General features: G+C 37.1%; 1 protein-coding gene across 5 annotated transcripts in view; it reads left to right on the top strand.

Annotated features, from left to right (window-relative positions):
• Positions 1 to 19,995, top strand: part of BRD1 (bromodomain containing 1) — a 56,507-nt gene extending 36,512 nt beyond the window's left edge. The window contains exons 8-12 of one of the 5 annotated variants that reach the window (XM_008642539.2): positions 8,873 to 9,008; positions 10,188 to 10,315; positions 12,888 to 12,997; positions 15,237 to 15,391; positions 18,091 to 19,995. In XM_008642539.2, the coding sequence (XP_008640761.1) occupies positions 8,873 to 9,008; positions 10,188 to 10,315; positions 12,888 to 12,997; positions 15,237 to 15,391; positions 18,091 to 18,274 (713 nt within the window). In that variant the 3' untranslated portion in view covers positions 18,275 to 19,995. Of the gene's footprint in view, positions 1 to 3,612; positions 3,840 to 8,872; positions 9,009 to 10,187; positions 10,316 to 12,887; positions 12,998 to 15,236; positions 15,392 to 18,090 lie in introns of those variants that run through there. The other 4 variants (XM_017745962.1, XM_017745960.1, XM_008642538.2 and 1 more) reach the window with 4 other exon arrangements.
• The last annotated feature ends 1,753 nt before the right edge of the window (positions 19,996 to 21,748 follow it).

Below are 21,748 nucleotides of genomic sequence, written 5' to 3'. Positions count from 1 at the left end.
CCACATACTGACCTACAGGTCTGATTTAAGAGGTGGACAATAGAAAAGGTTAATGCAGTGACTCCAACAGTAGTGTCAGGCACTGAACCTGGCAGGCGAAAGTACCAGTCACTTAAGGCCCATTCTGCTGTGAGTGGAGAGAGTGGTACAGGTTATACAGTATGGTTGAGTGCAAATTAATGTCTCTCAGAGAAGGTTTGTGTGTGGATTTGTGGTTTGTGGGGTTTTTTTCTTTTCCCCTTTTTCCACTCAGTGAGAAGAGATTAGATTATGTATTTGCATGCACAAGGGATGTCCTCCATGAAGAGTAATTATGGTATCATGTACTCGTTCACTGTATCATAGATGCAGTCTAGTATTTTGGGATGGTTTCAATTGAATAGCTCTCTTCTATGTTTCCCATTGTAGTACTCAGATGTAGGTCCTTTGGCATGCACAGGGGAAGTGTGCACATTAAGAAGCTATCCCATACAAAGAAACGTGTAGTACTCGAGAATGGGTAAAATTGAAGCAAAGTTGCTTTTTCTTGTTGCTACCAAAACAGCAGTCATTGGTCATGCTGTCACTTTGACAGGCCATGCTATCCTAATGTGGTAATGCTCCCACTTTGATTTTGTTTTCTCTTCTCTTTCCTTTTATTTTTATTTCCTTCCTTGACTTTTCCTTTTTCCCTTCCCTCCAAAGTTGTAATAATGCTCAGAAATTACTTCCTAACAGCAAGTCACTGGAAAAAAGTGGAGAGAAAAGCAGATGCTGAGAACTAACCTTCATCTGATATGCATGGCTAACTCCTGAGTTCTCTAAAAAAATTCTGTGTTGACGATAAAAGTACTTTAGGTCTGAGGGGAAAAAAGCAACTACAGATTCATCTGACTAGACACAGATATGAACATGCAAGTCAGCCTTATTTTAACTCATTTGTTCAGTGTTGCCTGAAAATAGCAAAGCTGAGCTGGTATTTAATAGCTCTTGATTATTTTCTCTTGACAATGCTTCAAGCACTGTCAGGTTAACTGCATGAGCAGTGAAACATCTCATTTGGTCTTTGCAGCCCTGTCGATGAAGCCAGGAAGACAATCTTAGGATAGGAAGCACTGTTAATTTTTGCTAGGCTGCAATAATTTTTTAGTATGATGTTTCAGTCTCAAAGCTTTCAGGTCGTGCACTTCCTCAAGTATGCTGCAAGCTATCATAGAAGGAGGCTGTAAAGCACTGGATCTTTTATACTGAATCACATGAAGTTTTAATCTCCCTGCATAAGGTACCTCTCAAGGTAAAAAAGGCCTGGAAAATTAGGGCTGGGAATGCAGCTGTGTAACTTACTGAAGTAATTCAAAGATTTGCAGTTTACTGTGGTGTCCTTGTGTTATCTCAGGAGTGGCAGATCTCTGCCTTGATCTTTCTTTCAAGTAGCAACTTCAGTTTTGTTTTCTGATCCCTGTCCTAGAAAGAGGTACAAATTAAGGACCAGTTTTCCTAAATAGCTGTAGAAGGCAAATAAATGCTAAATTACTTATTTTTAATAGAACAGGATTGCTGGAGCTGCTTATGTATGAGAGCTCTGCAGTTCTCTGTCCATCTGTTTTCTTTTCTTTGGATACCATATCCAAAAGTTGTGTTTTCAGAATTACAGGGAAACCCTTACTTTAAATGAAGAAAAAAAAAGTGTTGATAAAAGCTCTGTATAAAATCCTGTAGATACTAATTTGCAAAAGTTAGTTCCATTTAGGAACAGCTTGATTCAGGAATGAAATAGCCTCTCTTTGTACGTGTAGGTCCGTCCTGCTGGGCTGCTCTGAAAGACTGCTAGGCACTAGAATTTTCATTTCAGTATGTTGATAAATAATTATCATGCTTTTTCATTATATAAGTTAAGAATTAAGATCATCTTAATTAATTGAAGTATTTAAGAAATCTCTAAAGTTTTTTTTTCATTTATATCAGGATTTTGTAGGCGAGAAAGTAAAAATCTTCAAATGGAAAATGTGTAAAAAAATTTGTTCCTTTCTAAAGGATCTTTACTGTTTGGAAAAAAGATTCTGATCTTAAATCCTCTTAAGTAGTTTTTGCCAAGGTAATTAGAAGTAAATGGTCCTAAATATTACTAAATTTCTGTAGTAATTTCTTGGATCCTGAATGACATACCATTGGTCTGTATGTGATTCAGGCATTTAAAGCTTGTATTTTACAATCATCTCTGTGTGTTTCACGTGTCATAAATTACATAAACCAAATCTGATTCAAGAATTCAGTTTGTAAAGTTAGTTTTGAATTTTTCAGATTTTGTGTATGCACTTTTTAATGACATTTTCTACTCTACTGCCTCATCAGTCTGTACCAGTGGAACAGCTGATACTGTCTTAGGAGAAGTCGTAACTTTTTTTTTTTTGAGAAGTGTTTCTGCTTGTATGCTCTTTTTTCATTTCAGAGTTTTCTGGAGTGTTTTCAAACTCCTCCACTAAGGTTGCCTCCCACTTGCATATTTTAAAATGCCTTGAACAATCATCCTACAGTATAGAGATCCTGTTGTAGTGCAGAGCAACATACGATCCTTCTCTTATGGAAGCTGTAGTTACTAAATGTTGGTTAGTTTTCCTTTCTGTTGTGCAAATCAGATTTTGCTCTTGTAGCAGAGTCTCATCTGATTAGCCAGAGACACATCTTAATTCTCAGATTTGAAGAAAATTAGTAGTTACAAGATGAATTCTTTGGCATTCTTTTGGAACGCATCAAATAGGCTCATTGAGCCACCAAACTGTATTTGTTCTGTGTCACTTAAACCTTTAAAGGTTAAAATTTTCTGGTTAGGATCTTCAAAGGTGCCACTGTTTGGTGTGTAGGTGCCTCATCATGGGCTCATACTGAGCTGTCTTTGCTATCTTTAGCCATGTCCAAGTTTTAAGCAAGTTTTAAAAGCTTTATTTCCAAGGGGATTCTTCACACCAGGCTTTGTAGTCTTTGAGTAACTGGCTTCCATTTCGTCTGCATACTGAAGACTGTTTTAAGCACTGGAAACTTTGATGTGCTCTGATATTCATCTGTGTATTCGGAAAAGAAGAATTGTGTTTAATACACCTACTGCACTCCAGAATTTACTGTTTGAAGTAACATTTAAAGGGTTACTCTTAGGGTCACTCTTAAAAAAAGACTTAGTAGATACCTTCCTATTTCTGCAGTCTGCCCATTTTCAAGTTTCACATTTTTAAGAATACAGTAACTTTTGATGATTTATTGCCTTAAAGTATTCCTTTATCCTGTGTGTGCATACCTGTATCTATAAATTCCCCTAAATCAGTGACATCCCCTTTCTTACTCTTACTGGAGGTATTTTTAGATACGTTTCTAAACTGTGTTCTTGATGCATATCATGCACGTGGGGTTGTATTCTGTGCTTTCAATGACTTTCAGTATTTTCTTTTTCAAGAAAAAGGCCTGAAGCAAAATGAAATTTATTTAGATTGTCCATTTAGAAACCTTAGTTATTAGTGATAGAATATGTGGGACACTTCTGTCATTCTCACTGTCTCTGGACGCTGCTGTAAGGATGGCTTATTTATTTGAAAGCTCTGTTTCCTTTCAGAGAGACTTAATGGCTTTTTCACTGTCTTCCAGGTTCTCATATTAACTAATATCATGCTGGGTATTTATCTCTTTGGATCCTAATTATTTTCTATTATCCTCAACATGGAATGGAATTCAATTAAATGATCATTTTGGAACGCAGAAAGACAATTACATTTGAAGTAATTAATTTGGATCATGTTGGAGACACCAGCCATCCTTAAAACAAAAAACAAATAGAAATGAACACTCTTGGAGGAAGTCTTTGACATATATGAAAGTATGCTCTTCATTCAATATATTGCCCCATTTCCGTAAGTTACAAAGTTGTACGTGTTGTAGTATATGTGACACAGATTGGTCGCAGAGTTTTACCAGTCCCAGCATTCTTATTCCCAGAACATGTTCTGTGAGAGCAGATTAGTTAAAAATGCTACATCTCCATCCTTTTCCCTTCCCCTTCCCCCCAAAAAGTCTCATCTTCCTTGGAGAAATGAAACCTACCAAGAAAAAGATGGGGTTTTTAAGTACAATAGACATTTTCCTCTACTGTATATATATTTTAATGAAGAGTAACGTCACTGGTTCTGGGTAAGTGCCCAAGTCGCGACTGAAAATGAGACTAAATAGTATTATATAAGTGCACTATGTGCAATCACTTTTTGAATGCTCCCAGTTTTTTTAGCTCCCGGGTTGAATCTCAGCCCTTCAGGTCTAGTTTTAGCAGAGCACTTCATCTTACATTTGGATGTGCTTGGTTTTGCATCAAGCTATTCATAGTACAGTTTTAAGTGCTTTGAAGTAATTTTGCATGCGTTCTGCTTCTTTCTTTTTGTTTCAGCAGAACTGTAAGATGTGATTACAGTCTGAAATGCACAATTCTGTATTCTGGGGCAGCATTTTTTACATTCATGGACATGCTGTGCTGCTTTTCAGACTATACTGAGCTTTGTTCCTCTACCTTTTTTCCAAACTTCTGCTCTCTTTTGGGAATTACCTGTTCCTCCTTCCATTAATTTGCTATGGGCAACAAGATTCTAACTTGCTTGATGTAGGTAGTCAATGAAAGTTTTAATTGCAGCTTAAGAACAAATTGGCACTGTTGAGAAAAAGTTAAAACTTTGCCTGATAAATAAAATTTTCAGTGCAGTGAGAGTGGAAAAGTATCAGGCTGAACATCTTTGCCTTACTTTTTTTTCTTCTTAGTTAGCATTTCTTTATTTTCAAAATGGTTGTGTTGTATGCTATGATTGACAAGCAGTAAATTTTCCATGTAATTTGAAGTTGAGCTGAAGATTAGAAATGGCAGTAACCCTGCATTTAAGATTGATAGCAGACTTTGTTGTTTGAGAATTCCCTTTTTAAGAGAAAAAGATTAAGTTCTGCCTCTTGAGAGTGGACTGCTTTTTTGAAGAAACTCAAGAACAGAGGGGAAAAGTGAAAGAAATGAACCACTAATGAAAGGCTTTAAGTTTGATCTTTAGGACTTTTGGCGGGAAGGGCAGGGTTGTCATTCAGTGGTGTTGGTGAGGCAGTATGTGTAAGATCAGTACCTGACATAAAGTTTCACTCCTGACTGTAGAGAAAGCTCATTTGATCTAACAAAATAATGAGCTTTTGGAAAGTTGCAAGCAGGATGAGTTACATCTCTCACGGATGTTCTTTATTTGACCTTCTTAGTTATATCTACTGATGCAATGAAATGCAAGTTCCTCAATGCAAATGGAGATCTTTAATTTCACTTATTCTAGCAGCTACAGGACATTGTGTGTTTCATGATTCATGGTAGAAAATAGTTTTGTAATGATAGAACAGAAACCAAATTCTGTAGTATATGCAATTTATTTTTTTTGCGTATCAGTGCTACTGCCATAAAGCACTTAGATTTTATTGCCTAGGTTTTTTCTGGCAAGTTACAAGGTCACTTGAAAACTGCTGCATCTATGACTAGATATGAGTGTGTTTTGCTTAAACTAAGCATTGAGGTTTTCCTTTCTTAAAATAATGCCTATTCCCTATAACTTCTGAAATGTGAATTGTATGAAGTTGAGTGTCATGGATTGTGTAAGCTCCTGTCATTTGGGGCTTGATGGTCAGGAAAACTACTGCTGATAGCTTGCAAGTTCTTTGTTTTTCATACTTCCACAAGCAAGAGAGAAATATGTCTAAAGGAAGCTCTAAATTCTTTTGCATGGTAGTATTCCTAATTTGTCAAAAATGTTTTGGGGTTTTTTCCCACTTACTGTAGTTTAACCCCAGCTGACAACCAAGTACCACCCAGCCACCCCCTCACTTTCCCGCTCCTCCCTCCCCGCAGTAGGATGAGGACGAGAATCAAAAAAGGTGCAACCTGTGGGTTGAGATAAGAACAGTTTAATAATTGAAACAAAGTAAAATGTAATAGTCATAATAATAGGAAAAAGAGGAATAAAACGCAAGAGAAACAAGTGATGCACAATATTGTTGCTTTGCACCCACTGACCAATGCCCAGCCCCATCCCCCAGCAGTGATCAGCGCCTCCCAGCCAACTGCCTTCAGTTTATCTATGGGGCGTGGCCTTTTGGCCAGTTTGGATCAGCTGTCTTGGCCATGCTCCCTCCTAGCTTCTTGTGCAGCTGCTCACTGGCAGAGCATGAGACACTGAAAAGTCCTTGACTTACTGTCTGCACGGTCATCAACTCAAACATTAGTGTGTTATCAACATTATACTAAATCAAAATACAGCACTGTACCAGCTACTCGGAACAAAATTTGCTCTATCTCAGTAGAAACCAGAACACCACTGTTAGTAACCAATTCTACAGATTGATAAAACATTCTTACTGTAATTGTAAGTGAATTAAATGAGTCATTAAACTCTCAAGTTATATTTAAACTAGAATAAAGCTGGACTGCCACTGCACAGAGCTGTCTCCATTGCTGTAGTTGAATGTTTCTGTTGTATCCCTTGTTTCTTAGCATCAGCAATCAGGCGATATGGTTGCTTTGTCCAGTGCATTGCTGAAAACTGGCTCCTTACCATGACCACATATTTCTTGGTACTGACATGGTGACAATGAGAAGACATCATTGCCAGGGACTGAGAGTGCCAAAATGTCCATTTTGGTGACAGCACAGTCATAAACTGATGGACATAATAAAAATATGAAGCCCTTTTCCCCTGGGTGTGCATATATGTACAAAACCAGTGTATGCAGAGATAAGTACCCAAGTCACATTTGGCTCATACATGGTTAAATGTTCTACACATGCTCTTATAATACAGGTACTTCTTTCCACTTTCGCAGTCCATTGGGAAACCTGAACCTGTGGTCTTGTTCTGGCAGCAATCGTTACTTGATCTGTCTTTCTGTTTAAAATTCAGTCTGTGATCTGACTTGTTTCTGCTGAGGGCTGATTCACATTAGCTAGATGCCTGAGCGATAACTTGAGTAATGTGTCTCCAGCTTGTGGCAAGATAAAAACAAAACAGTTTATACACCTCACTTGAAAGATAAGTCTGACAGGGTATAAAAAATAGTTTTTGCAGAGGCCTAGGAGATGTCCTTTGCAGAATGGTTTTTTCAGCTTTTCATTTCAAATGCCAAGTGAAGTGTACTGTGATAACTTAAATTCCCCTGTATACTTTCTCGTAAAGTATGCTCTGTTTCAGCACAGTCTAGGACCCAACTCCTCCTTAATCTGCAGATATTTTTATCAACTTGCTGAGAATGACAACAATATTAATCAATAGCACTGTTCAATAGCTTGGTGCTTGACACTCAGGACAATGCTACCTTTATCATTTTTCTTCTGTAGGAAATCAAAGACAAATATAGGAGTTACAAAGCAAACACTCATGAATATTTACAGTGTCAACTAAATGACAATGAAAGAGAATGCTTATATGTAAATCTTTCAGAACATTGAGTAAATTCTCCTTTTTCTCTTCAAATCTAAATTGTTTTGATAATCCAAACGGAAGGTCTCCTGGGGTGGAGGGAAAAATCCCATAAGTCACTGTATGGAAATGCTTGACAAATTACTGGATTGTACAAAGTAACTTGTTTAGCTCAAGTTCCTTAGTTGTCAGCCTTCTTGGCGGAGGTCTTCATAGCAAACAGACTGGAAGAATTAAACTTAATAAAAGGAGTTCTGCCATGGTTGTTTTATACTACACTGCTCTGTGGAGGGGCATGTGAAGTTACATAGTTACATAACCTAGTTTGACTGTGTCTGAATGTACAATGATCATGATGGCCTTCAAGTCTCTGGTAGTGGTAGGATGGCTGAGATGGGTAGCTTTTCCTTGTGTTGTGAGCGGCATGCTCAGAATAGAATTTGTATTAAAATTTTGTTCTCTTTGTAGCCTACAGTTTGCAGTAGCTGACTGCAGGCTGGTACCATTGCCTTCAGTGAGTGCATTTCTGATAGTATTGTAGGGTCTCTGTTGGGTTCTTTCCTTGTTAGTCCTAATGTCCACACCCCCCCCCACTCCCACACACCCTGGAAGGTCTTCAGAATGCTATCTTAAAACTCTTCATTTGTCTCTTTAATCAAGTACAGAAATGGTTTAATAAGGACAATACTGTTTGTATAGCAAACCCAGAGCAGGATTTGCAACAGCCAATCAAATAAGTAGCTTGTAATAAAAAAGCCTTTTTACTGTTTTCATTACAATTGTGGAATTAAAATGTAACTTTCTTCGATGTATATAAACTTGTGTTACAAAACAGTATTAAAAACAGTAACATGTATATTATTGATTACTGGTGACAGAAAACAGTCATCATCATGTCAATCAGTCTGAATTCACTAAAATAGAAGGACTACCAGGAAGAACTCTATAGTGTCACAAAGAAATCCATACCAGTCTTACTTCCAGTGTTTGAAAAGGATTTTAATGATTACAGCTTTGCATTCAGATGAGTCTTTTGTTACCTTGGTAATCTGCCTGATTTGTAACTTTTTATTTTCTTGGGCTTTTTTCTACTCAGCTTCTGCAGGCTGATTATTTTAATAGTTGGAAACATTACATGCAAAAACTGATTTATACTCCATTTGGAATTTTGCATATTACAACCCCTGCTTTCGTTTTTTTGTACCTTACCTAAATGTTCATCCTCTCTTTAAAATCTGGACAACAGGAACTTTCTATTTATAATACTTTTTTGAAATGAAATATTTTGTTAATATTCATGTTCTTTTTCATCACACCAAAATACTTGAAGAACAAAACAATAATGATACATTGTGTGAATTCAAAAAGTTGTTAATGAAAATGGTGTGGTTTCCAGTTTGATGCCGTGTATTTTTTGTGTTATGCTGCAGGTCTATCAAATGGTTTTGGAGATGAAAGTAAAGACAGAGCATTAGATGATACTCCAGGAAGAAAAGTTGAACCTCGTCGTCGCTGTGCATCAGAATCTAGTATTTCATCTAGTAACAGTCTCTTGTGTAACTCAAGGTAAAACTGTAAATCTGAAATACAAATTTGAGACTGCATATATCAGTTTTCTATACTGCTTGTGACCCACATTGGAGGATTGCATAAATTTTGGAAAAAAGTGTGTATTTTAATTTTCTCATTTATGTCAGATCTGAGATACCTTTCAGGATTGCTGGCATTCTTCTGTTGAATTCAGATTATTGTATATCCAGGCAGTTACACTTTCAAACTGACTGTTCTTCTCTTGCTCTGTAAAGATACAGATATGTTTGTGCATATAGTATCTTGGTTTAATTACCTTCCTAATCTGGAACACTAAAAATGTGTGTGTTTATTTTTGTGAGGGCGAGAGAGAAGCAACATAAAAAGCAGAGTCTTGTATACAGAAAAGGTAGTAGTTCAATGGGTTTGGAACTGTAGGTTGTCAGTCTATGGATTGCTGTCTAGGTCCTCCAGTGATGATAGTAACTGTGTACCAGCTATTGACTTTCTCTCCATGGAGTCTGTCGTTAAAGGCAGGACCATCAGAATGAACACCTGCCACCTTTGATAAGTATGTCTCCATCACCAATGGTGTATCTTCTGAAAGAACACTGATCTCTGGGTAAAAGGTAGCTGTCTCCAGTCCTGGGCTAGGATGAGGCATACAGGAGAGTATAGGGTGAATCTGTTAACAAAAAAAAAAAGAGGACTTTATTCATGTGTTCACGTTAAGGGAATGGTGTTAATGTACTCATGTCAAACAGGCTTTCAGAAACAAAGAGATTTAATATTGCATCTGTTTTAAATGTGATATTCTAAATCAAATTGTTAATGCAATTGTTGTTCAGATTCTATGATTTCTTGAAGAAAAGTGTGCAGAGAACAAAGTTCCCATTTTGAGTATAGTCATTTCACAATTGAAAGACTGGAATTTGTAGTGAAAAATTAAAGAGAGAATAGTTGTGTTTTCTGTGTAGTATTAGTGTTGGAGCAGTGGAACTGTCTTCTGCTGATAACCAGGCAATTCTGTGCATGAAAATAATCAGGGGTTTGGCTTTTATGTTGTTATTTGTATTCATTACACAAAATAGTTTTGGAGTTTGCTCTACTGATTTTACTCTATACTGATGAAATTTAAATTCTTGTCCAAAGTTTTGATTTATAGTGAACAATGTAAATTATCAAGTAATGGTTTTAATATTAATACTTTCATAGTTTCAGTCTACCGAAGTGTGGTAAAGGTAAACCTGCCCTCATACGGAGACACACACTGGAAGACCGAAGTGAATTGATATCATGCATTGAAAATGGAAACTATGCCAAAGCAGCAAGAATTGCAGCTGGTAACTATAAATAATTGTATTCTTAATAGTATTGTATAACTATAATTTTGTCCATTTATTTGACAGGTTCTAACATTCTTATTTTAACTGCTTAAATACATTAAGCGTTCTGAAGTTGTTGTTGATATCCTTTGAGAAACTACTGGATTCTGCTTTTGATGATTTAAAGACTTTTAAAAGAATAGTATCTGACTCGGATTTTGATTGTCTCTCCTAGCTTGACGAAATAAAGATGTTTTGAAAGAAAAAGAGAAAATGAGTTTTCTTTTACAGATCTTGTAAAAGAAAATTAGTAGTCATATGTGCTAGACTAGTAACCCCTTACTCCCATGTGGAATGAATTCTGACTAGGAAGAATTCCGAGGCTCTTATTTGTATATACGCCTGTGAAGTCTCTGAGTCTGGCTGCATGCATCCTGTCAGCTTGTGTATGATTCTTTATTCAGGATTAAAATACCATTTTCTTTGTGGCTGAGAATAGTATAGGTTTCTTTCTTGATAGCTGCCCTGAACAAGAGGACTTGTACTGTTTTTATGTACCAGATACAGTTCTATGTACATATTTTTAGAAACAGTCTGTAAAGGAAGGATGCATTAATTGAAACCCTCATGGCTCTTTCTAACTGTCATGTGAATACTTTACAAACTGTTATTAACAGAGCTGAGAAATAGAACTTACTGTGCAGAATGATTGAACTAATTTTTTTTATGTGATCACTTTAAACACTTTTTGCTTGCTATTTCTACTTTTAAAAGGTCTTAAACCACTTCTTTCCCCTAGTATGTTTTTGTAATGTTGAGATAGAACCTTTTATTATAAATAAGCAGTGCCCATTTGAAATGGGAGTGGACTGAGAATAATTGAGGAGTTAAGTTGTATTTTGGCAAGTAGTGAGCTACTTCTATCAAGTATTGCCTTACTGCTGAGAGAAAGTGCAGCTGCAGCCCCTGAACTGTATTTTGGTACCACACTTCCTCATACAGGAAATGCTGCCTCACCTTTACCGCATATGAACTCGGATAACTTTTCCCCCTTCAATCACCACCCGCAGTTCCATCTTGAGGGTATAACTCACTGTATTCTGACCAGTCTCTGGACTGTATCTAGGGGACCAGTTGTGGTTTTGGTCGACTGAAAGGTTTAAACCTGTCTCAGGCTTCAATCCATTGGTCAGCAACAGAGAAGAAAATGGAGGATTCTGGTAGAAGTGTGACACTGTTGGGGCTGCCCGAGGCAGCACAGCGTCCAGCTGCAGAAGTCCTTGGTGTCAGCTGCAGCAGGCAGGGAAAGCTGTCAGCTGCAACAGGCAGGGGTTGGCTGCAGCTTGCAGGGAAAGCTGTCAGCTGCAGCTTGCAGGGAAAGCTGGCTCCTTCCCAAGGAGCGAGTCCCAAACAAAGGTGGTGCAAAAGCGTCGGCAGAGGCAAAGGATGAGAGAGGGGTCTCTGTGTAGGTTCCAGCTGGTTTATTGCTTGTGGAGGGTCCAGGGACAAAAGACAAGGGAGTGAGCGAGAACAAAGTATTTTATATGGGGGTGGAACAAAGGGAAACAGCCAATGGGGATCGACTGAGGAGGAGGAGATAATGGGGGAATAACCAATAGGGATAACTTAAGGGAGGGAATTACATGAGTAGACCAATGGGGTGTCGAAGAAGGGAGAACTTTCCAGAACTAATACATAGGCAATCAAGGGAAATACACAAACATGAACTTATACATAAAACTGGGTGGCGAATTCCTGAACCAATAAACTTAAAACATGTAAACTAAGAACCACTAGGAACGTGGGAACTCACCGTAACCAAGGGGTGAGGATTAGACCTTGGTGTTCTGGAGGCCTGGCCACCAGTCCTCTGAATGCTCTGCTGCAGTGGCCACTGTCTCGTGCACTGCAACATAAGTGCACAGTAACATAAACTCAAATATTTGTTCTGAGAAGAAATAAAACATTATTGCTGCTTCCTGGAAACCTGCTGATGTTTTTGAACTTGACTGCAGGAAAGGGCAGGGCAGAGAGACCAAGAGAACTTGTTAAAAATAAATAGAAATGAAAATGCGGGTTAGAACTTAGGCATAAGAATAGAAAGGTGTACCAAACAAATATTGTTGAGTTACCAGGTGCTATATGAGTATCCAGGTATCCAGCACGTGGAAACATATACCATGCGACTTGCATCTTCAAAATCACCTATTTGACAGGATTGTCATCACAGTTGTAAAAGAAACTATTATTTGAAGTACCATAATTTTATGTTTTCTTTGGAGCTTTTTCAAAGGGAAAGAATTATTGGAATTTGGCAAACACTTCCTAAGAACTAAGATGTTCTAAGATACACTATTTCTAGAAGTGTCTAAACCCTTGTTCTTTATCAGTAGGCTTGGAATAAAGTAGTAGTGTCATGTAAAGAGCTGTTATGAACACTACCTGTTTTTTATTGGTATGTGTGTGAAAGTTGGTATTAGTATTTGGATTCTAATGATCATGAGCTATTGATTAGGAAACCAAGAACTGCAGAAGATTTGTCTGAGGTTTCGTTCTGGAACATTTTAATTTTGTATCTCTTTGTTCTTAGAAGTTGGGCATAGCAGTATGTGGATTTCAACGGATGCTGCAACATCTGTTCTTGAGCCTCTAAAAGTAGTATGGGCCAAATGCAGTGGATATCCCTCTTACCCAGCTCTGGTAAGTGCCCACCTTCCCAGAAGTAGAGTAATGATACTGTTTCTGGTCTGAAAACACCATGTGCAAACTTAAGGTAATTGGTAATTTCCCATTCAGGTTGAATAAAGGTAGCTTATTCTGCCTTCTTTACTGTGCATTGAGTTTGTAAAGTTACTGCAATATCAGATTTTAAGTCAATAATCTCTGCTACCCTGCCTGTCCTTGGAGATGTGCTATACTCCTGTGTCATGGTGTAACCCCTGATGGCAGCTAAGCTTCCTGCAGCTGCTTGCTCACTCCCCATGGGTGGGGGAGAGTTGGAAGTGAGGAATGTCGTGGGTTGAGATAAAGACAGTTTAATAGGGAAAGCAAAAGCTGTGCATACAAGCAAAGCAAATTCATTCCCAACCACTTCCCATGGGCAGCAGGTGTTCAGTCATCCCCAGGAACACAGGGCTCCGTCATATGTGGCTTGGGAAGACAAACACCATCATGCTGAATGTCCCCACCTTCTTCCCCCAGCTCTGTAGAATGAGCATGATGCCATATGGGATGGAATATCCCTAGGGTCAGTTGGGGTCAGCTGTGTCACCTCCAACTCCTTGTCCACCCCCAGCCTCCTCACTGGTGGGGCAGTATGAGAAGGGGAAGAGGCTTTGACTCTGTGTAAGCATGGCTCAGCGTTAACAAAAACATCTCTATATTGTCAGTGCAGTTTTCAGCCCAAATCCAAAACATAGCCCCATGCCACCTATACCATAAAATAGCCATACCACCTACTGCAAAGAAAATTGCCTCTATCCCTGCTAAAACCAGCATACTTGTCTCAGTAGTCTTTGTTTCTGCATTATATATTATTTCTGCTGCAAGATGAGTATAAAAATACTTCTGATTCTACAGCTCATTAAAGAAACAAAAAACTCAATAGTTGGAATGAACTGACTGATTGCAGACAATTGTGAGTGATGTACTGGAAACTTAAAGCTGTTGTTAATATAGGAGATGTATATGCTTCTGTTAATATGGGAGAAATAGATGCAGTTCTACTTACATCAAGGCTTGCAAGAGAAAATGTTGATAAGGTGTTTGACTTTAGGCCTTTGGGGTTATATGAACAGTTCATACACTGGCTTGATTTATATATGAGTCTGGACAATCCTGACTTTTAGTATGTGTGTTCTAAGGACAACATGAAATGTAATCATACGGAGTCAGGTTAAAACCTCTGGAGGTGACATTCAGAGTGCTTGAGTGCTCTCAGTGGCTAACTTGGCTCAGATGCTGAAAATTTGATGATTTGATTGTCTCTTGAAAGGTGTTAGCACTAGATATAAGCTGATGAAGACCAAAGGGTTCTTTTTCTGCCTTCTTTTTTATGTCAGCATTGGTGCTTCTGAGAGTGGGATAAGTTGATTGAGGAGTTAAACCTTCATCAAGAGAAGAAAATTGTTCTGATTTCTACAAACTCCCCACAGTATTAGCTTTGTGTTCAATTCCCAAAGTCAGTTTACTGTGGATTAAGATTGGTGCCAGTGTGGATGCTAGAAAAGCAACAGGAGTTTGTAGAGTAGGAGATGGGTAGAACAGTCATGGAGTAAAGACCGTTCTTTGGGTGGAAGCTAAGCACTTCATAATGCTGTGATCTGCGTACCAAGGAATTTTTCCATCAGGGTGGTTAGTTTAATGTTAGCAGCATATTCCCTCTCTCCCTCAAGTTCTGTTTAGAAAGACTTTGTGACTGTAACTGCATGTTTTGCTGAAGACTGAGTTATTAAATTGGATATGCAAGATATTTGAAAGTGATACCCTTTTTTTTCCTTTTAAGATTTTTGCTGCAGAGTTTGAGTATGGAGCATGTATTCTACAGAAATACTTATACCTTAAAATAGGTTGTTTCTTTAAGGTATATGAATTTCAAACCCTAAAATTTGAGGTCAGTTACAACTTCTAGAAATTCTGGTTTGACTTTTTCATTCTAAAACCTGCTTGTCAGTCTCGATTGTATTAAGTAAAATTCAGATGGGACTTTTAAGAAGAACTGATATGGGTGAAAAATGCTTTTTTCAGTGTTTTCATTGAAGTCTGCCACTAGGTCTCCACTATGCCTGTTCAGCTTATGTCAAAAAGTTGTGTGTAACATGAAGTCAGTTTATATCCAGTGGCTGTTTACTTTACTATTTTCTTGTTAACTTAATTTGTAATACCTTCTTAAATTACATCATTTTAAATATGAGGAACTGTCCTTTCTTCTCTCTTACAGATCATTGACCCTAAGATGCCTCGTGTTGCTGGCCATCACAATGGTGTTACTATACCAGTGCCACCTCTAGATGTACTGAAAATTGGAGAACAAATGCAGACCAAATCAGATGAGAAACTATTCTTAGTACTATTTTTTGACAATAAAAGAAGTTGGTATGTTACTGAAATGTATTGTTTGATGCAGTGACTTAAAATTTTAAAAACATACCTTTGGTCCAGAAGAAAACTGAAACATTATTTTTCCATGGATATCATTCCTATGGAAGTATAAATTATAAGGTTAAAATTTCATATTTGAGTCTGGTTTTGGACCAAGGTATATATCATTTTGGACCAAGGTGTATATATCATCACTGAAAGATATCTTTTTATGGTCAGTTTGGAAGAAAATAATAGAAGTCATTAAATAGTCTTTTCTATTTGCAAGCTGCTTTTGTTTATTGACCGATAAAATTGCTTCATAGGTTTTTTAAAAGCAACAGTCTAACATACATCTCTATCATCCTTCATTGTTGCTTTCCAAATTACAACACTTCTCCCCCCAGTCTACTCAAGTGCATTTTCTTTGAATTTTTAACCTGTCTTCAGTTAAATGCATTATTAACATTTTTGTTTAAAGTTCTTAGCCTTTTCTAAATTTTTTCATGAAACCTTCCCTTTTTCCATTTATTTTGGTATTAGCAATATGCTCTGTAGAGCCTGAAGGAGGATAATTCACCCAACAATGTGGTTTTAGGGCTGGTGGGGTTTTTCTGCGGGAATATGGGGAGACATACTAGGTTTTTTGGTGTTCTTTTCTTTGTTAGGGTAGTTTTTCGTTTTGGTGGATTTTTCCTAGACATGGAAGCTTCTCATCTACCTCTCATCAAACTGTGTATTTCTTTTCTGTGTTCTCTGTAGACCCTCTCCTCTCCAAGTTTCCATACAGGTCAAGCTAACTGTAAATCTGTCCATATCTCAGTTTTTCTCTTGAATTTGCTTACTTTTAGGTATCAGTTTCCTCTTTAGGTGATTGTATTTGGTGTCTGGTGATGCTGCCATTCTCCTGACTCTCTCTGTGCCAGTACACTATCACTTAAATAACTTCCTGCATAATCTTATAAGTGATGTTTGCTCTTCTGCCCCTTAGATCTTTCAGCATAATTTCTGTGTTCTTCAATTATTTTTTAATTAATTGGTACTTCTTCATAATTGTCTTTGTTCAGTTGCACAGAATTCCATAAGATCCTGCCTTCTTCTGCCTCTGTTGGCAGAGAACATCTGCATTTAAACATACTCAGCGTTCTGTTTCTCATTTTTTTCTCTTACTGGTGTCACCAGTGTAATGCATGTTCTTCCTGGCCACTTTCTTAGTAATTGCTGTAATTGCTTCTTGATCTGGGGAGTCCTCTGCAGCTTAAACTTTTCAGATTAGTCTCTATATGCAGGTGGTCCTAAATCTTGTAAATACTGTGCAAAGTTGTCTCTAATGGGAACTCTGCATAGATGGACGGGAAAAAACTCAGTACCTTTTCCATCCCCTTTCCTTCCCTCTACCCTGACCCCACCAACTTGTTTTCGTAATGATCCTTTTATTATGATTATTCTGGCACTCAGGATTCTCCCTGTGTTGTGTCTCTTTCAGTCTTGAACTGCTGTCTGTGATTTTCATTCATTTGCAGGGTGTGTGTCACCTTCAGTCTGTGATACGAGTATCTATGGATTTTCATATGTGTTTCTTCGTCTTCACCGCTTATATCTGGAGGACTTGGAAAGCTTTCTTTTAAAAATACCTTCTTAAAACTTCCTCTGATCTGTAGTAAAACTGATAGTGGTTAGACTGCTGCTTTTCATGCTGTTACCATACTGTCTCTGTCCTTGTACTGACTCTTCACATTTTATTTCAGTGTGTATGCTCACTACAATAGGGCTGTAGTTTAGAGTGCTTTAAGAGAATGAAAATATTTCAATATTTCAATTTTACTCATTTAAAAGAAAATTTTTGCAGATTTGACTGTCTGATTTCCTATTGGTTCGGTTCCAAATGGTTTCCCAAACTAATGTTTTTGAACAGGAGGGCTTCTGCCTTTTGTAGGATTGGGATTGCAGAATACAGTAACATACCTTGATAGATATTTATTAATTTACCTGATTTTTGTTTTCCTTAGTGTGTGTAATTTAAGAAAACAGGATTGCAATCAACATTTATGAAAATAATGTAAATTTAATTTATACTTTTAAAGTAAATATTTAGAATGCTTTAATTAGAATGGGATGTAGAGATTTTTCCATTATCACTCCTCTATGCCCAGAATTTGAAGATATTTATGGAGCTTAGAACAGAAAAGTACCCTGAATATGGAGCTAGTGGGATTTCATACTGCAGGGTAAAAGCATGCTAATCAGAACTTCCTTGCCAGTTCAGCTTTCCCCATAAGGAACAAATTGAGATGCCTGAAGTGTAAGGCAAAAATCCATCATCTGAAAACTCCTGGTGATACTGGAAGGGAAAGAATGAAGACAAACAATACTGTGTCAGGTGACTCTTGAGCCATGCCCATTGTTAGTTGCTGCTGCCTATTTAACTGCATCAGTATTTCAGGCTAATTTTTTTCTGTTGATACTTAATCACTAAATACCACTGAATTGGAATGTAGCCTCTGTTTTATGGAAGAGATTTTCTTAATATTTCATGTTCTTTAAGTATTTAAGGCAAGTAAGCACTACCTTAAAAGGTGTTTTATTGTTTTGTTCAAGATGGTAAAACTGATCTGCAATATGAGAAATACGGCATAGTAGCCCTGACATTTCTGGACAAGCCTCTTGATTTTATTCTATATTTAACAGATTTATTTTTTGCCCTTTTGTTACAGGCAGTGGCTTCCCAAATCCAAAATGGTTCCCCTTGGGATAGATGAGACCATAGACAAGTTAAAAATGATGGAAGGACGTAACTCGAGCATACGAAAAGCAGTAAGAATTGCTTTTGATCGTGCTATGAATCACCTGAGTCGAGTCCATGGAGAACCAGTCAGTGACTTCAGTGATATTGACTAACAGAGATTCTCTAGCAAGGCATGAAAAATACCACAGAGACTTGAACTCTAATAATGAACCTCTTTGTCTAAAAGAATGTATTGAAGATACAACCCCTTACTTGTTGATTCAGTGGCTGAGTTCTGCAAACTTGAAATGGTTGAGCAATTCTTCTAAATCACCATTGCCATATTGATTAATTATTTTATTGTGTTGTAGATGGAGGATTTTCCACTAAACCTGTTAAAATGTCTTGTTCATAGTGTTCATAATTGTACATAAATGTATATTCAACACTTAACTTATTCTGATTTTAGAAGTAGCTCCTTAATTCCTTTTATAATTTTGCTGGGGAGGGAATTGGGTTTTGTTTCTTTCCATGCTTTTTACTTTTCTTTCTTTCTTTCTTTCTGAGGTTAAGTTACCTAAGCACCATCTTCCAGCTTAAGGTGTTTAGTGGATATTAAAGCCTAATATCAAAATGGCATCAAATATATGTTTGCCTAAATCATATACAGTATGGTGCTGCTTGTATCATTTCTTCCGTGGTCTGTAGCTTCTGAAAAAGACTTCTGAATGTTTGTGTAAATTGTTGCTCTTTGCACAAAGTACCACATATTTAAGATTGATGTAAATTTACAATTACAAATATGTATTTTAAGAAAGGAAGTTGAGTTATTTTGGAGGGTACTTTGTGAGAAAGACATCAATAAAAATTATACTATGTACATCACTTGCAAATCACCAAAAACACTCCATTGTTGCCCAAAATGAATTAAGGTTGTTATTGTTTTAAACAAACCTGGCTTAAAGCCTGCAAGCACATTCTTTCTGTCAAAACCATATCCCATTTATCTCCCATTGGTTTAATTTTGTTGATATGTGTGCCTCCCTGTGTTTTATTTATTGTAGAAAATGTATTAATTTGCTTTATAATGAAAAATAAAATTGACAAATATATTGATATGCATTTTTATACAGGCACATGAGAAGACAACTTGCTTTGGGAGAAAAATGTATTGGAAATTGTATAAAATAACTCGATGGTTTGTGTGTAATTTGGTTTTTTGGTAACTTGTAATCTTTCGTTTCCAATGAGGGGATTTATGTAACTTTTAATTTAGAACACTTTGGTAGCAATAGAAACTTTGGATACATTTTTGTATGGTACATGTGATGTATATAGAATTAGTACTTTATTTTTATTTTTAAGAAGTAAAGCATTATGTTTGGGCAGGGGGAAGAAGGAGGGTGGGTTTCCAGAACTGCATTTTTATATTAAAAAGAAAAAAAATAAAGTCAAGATATTGATTGTTGTAGCTACTTTATTCCTACCTTCACTGAGATACTGAATTTGTAACAATGAAAATGGCAAGGTATGTTTGCAATGTGATTTATAATGGCTCCATTATTTATAAATGCACTGTGTTTGAACTCTTTTGCAGTGATATCGTAAATACTGTACCAAGTTATATAATATGAAACACCAAATAATGCATATGAATGCACGAAGTATTTATGCCCAGCTTTTTTATAAAGGATTAGCAAATACAGCAAAACCAATACTTTTTAAATCTTTTTTTTTTTAAACTTCATTGAATAGCATACTTCATTGTTAAACCTGCTTGAATCTTTATTTTAAAGGGACAATTAATTTTTAAATAGTTTTTAATGTTTTTATTCTCTATTGTTTGTAATACCCCCGTAGAAGCTTGAAATAAAATTTCTTTCTCAACTGTAAATTTTGTCCTGAATTTAGCCCCTGGGATTTTGCTGCAGTGCCCGTTTTCTTACTCCATGACTGAGCTGTTCCAGAGGCACTAGGCCAAGAAGCTGAATGTTCTCCTGTGGCACCCAGCATTGTCCTTACTGACCCCTTGGCATAGGAGGTATTCCAGTTAGCTGAGACCAGTTGCCTGTGATGGACTCTGATAATTAAGGATGAGTTGGATAAATTTCACAAATGGTCAAGCAAATAGTTTTCTCAGACTTGACAGCAAACACAGCTTTAGGGAGAATAGTGATGGCAGGTACCCTGGAAGGAGCATCATTGAGGTGTGCTGCTCTCATGGCCACAGCAGCCACATCAGTTAGAAAAACAAAACTCTGGTTGCTTGCATTAAGTAAAACTGTATAATGACTTCAAGGATCTGCCATATAACCATTCTTTAAAGGCAATGGAGCTTAACTGGGGCAATGTTGAGACAGTAGAACCACTTGTTGTTGTTAGGACTCTGTTAAAGGGTTTTCAAAAAAGTACTCTGCATCAGATTTTATTTCAGGCTGATTCCAGAAAATACACTCAAATTTTGTGTGGGTAAAACTAGATAATGATTCACAGCCTCATTTTGGCGCACAGAGAAATGGGCGTTTTCTCTGTCTTGGACCTTGGAAAGCTGAAATGCAGTTACAACAGAAGTTGGAAGGTGATGGTACCTGTATGATAAGAATGTTAATACCTGTGAAATATGAAGTGCCAGTAAAAGTATACATACAGTTGCAAAATGATTCTTTAGAAGGCTTCCTACATTCTCAGTTTCTTCTCACGCTAGCAACATCAAAGGAAAGAGCTCATCTTTTGTAAGCAAAAGCACAGCATTAATTTAATTGTTTTGGAATGATTGTTTTTAATCACATCTTCAGTGATCTTCACTTTAGTTTGAATTTTGCTCAGACTTCCAAGTTTTATTTTATGGCTTTTCTGTTCAGAGATTGTTTCATCAGTTCCTTGGAGAAGGAAAATGTTCTGCCTTTGTCTTACAGGGGACTGCATGCACCTAGGAGAATTTTAAGCTGGAAAACTTTACTGATTAAAAGAAGCCTGTTAAGTATCCTGACAAAGCATACTGCATCTTCTTCTGATTAAACTGGCATGAAAGGCTAGTTTATTTTTGTTCTGGAAATGTGATTGAAACTGTCCCAGGAATTCTCCCCAGATCCTGTCTGAGAGGAGGTTGCAGCAGTGTCAGTTGCTGTTCCCATATTCTCTTGTGATGAAGTCGTGTCATCCAGTGGCTCTTGAGATTGGGTTAAAATCTAAGACAATTTCTCAGACTTGCCAATCTTTGGTGTGACTTGGGTGCTTTTAAGGGATTTCATACCTACTCAGGAAAGGAAATCTGAGCTCCAAAGCTGCTTTATTTCCTAATTCTGTGGCCTAACCAGATACAGTAGTGGGATGAACACGTGCACATCGGAGTGTGCTTCACTATATTTTAGACCAGGTTCTGTGATAGTAATAATAACAACATAGAGTGGAAATCACTATTCTAGTGGAGAGAAAAAAAGGAACACCACATTCTGGCTTGCCAACTTCTTGGGGAGTGTTACAGTTGTAAGTATAAGGTGTAAGTTTGTACATTCACTGCTCAGTTCTGGTGTGATCATTTCCTGTTAATAGAAGCATGAGAGATCCACATCATCACTTGAAACGTTGTGAAAATTTCTTTTCTTGTATCAAAATATGAGCAATTATGTTATAAATATTTAGGGCAA

This window comes from Corvus brachyrhynchos, unplaced genomic scaffold, assembly GCF_000691975.1.
Source record: "Corvus brachyrhynchos isolate BGI_N302 unplaced genomic scaffold, ASM69197v1 scaffold239, whole genome shotgun sequence".
Taxonomy (NCBI): Eukaryota; Metazoa; Chordata; class Aves; order Passeriformes; family Corvidae; genus Corvus; species Corvus brachyrhynchos.
This window is presented reverse-complemented; position numbering and strand designations above follow the sequence as displayed.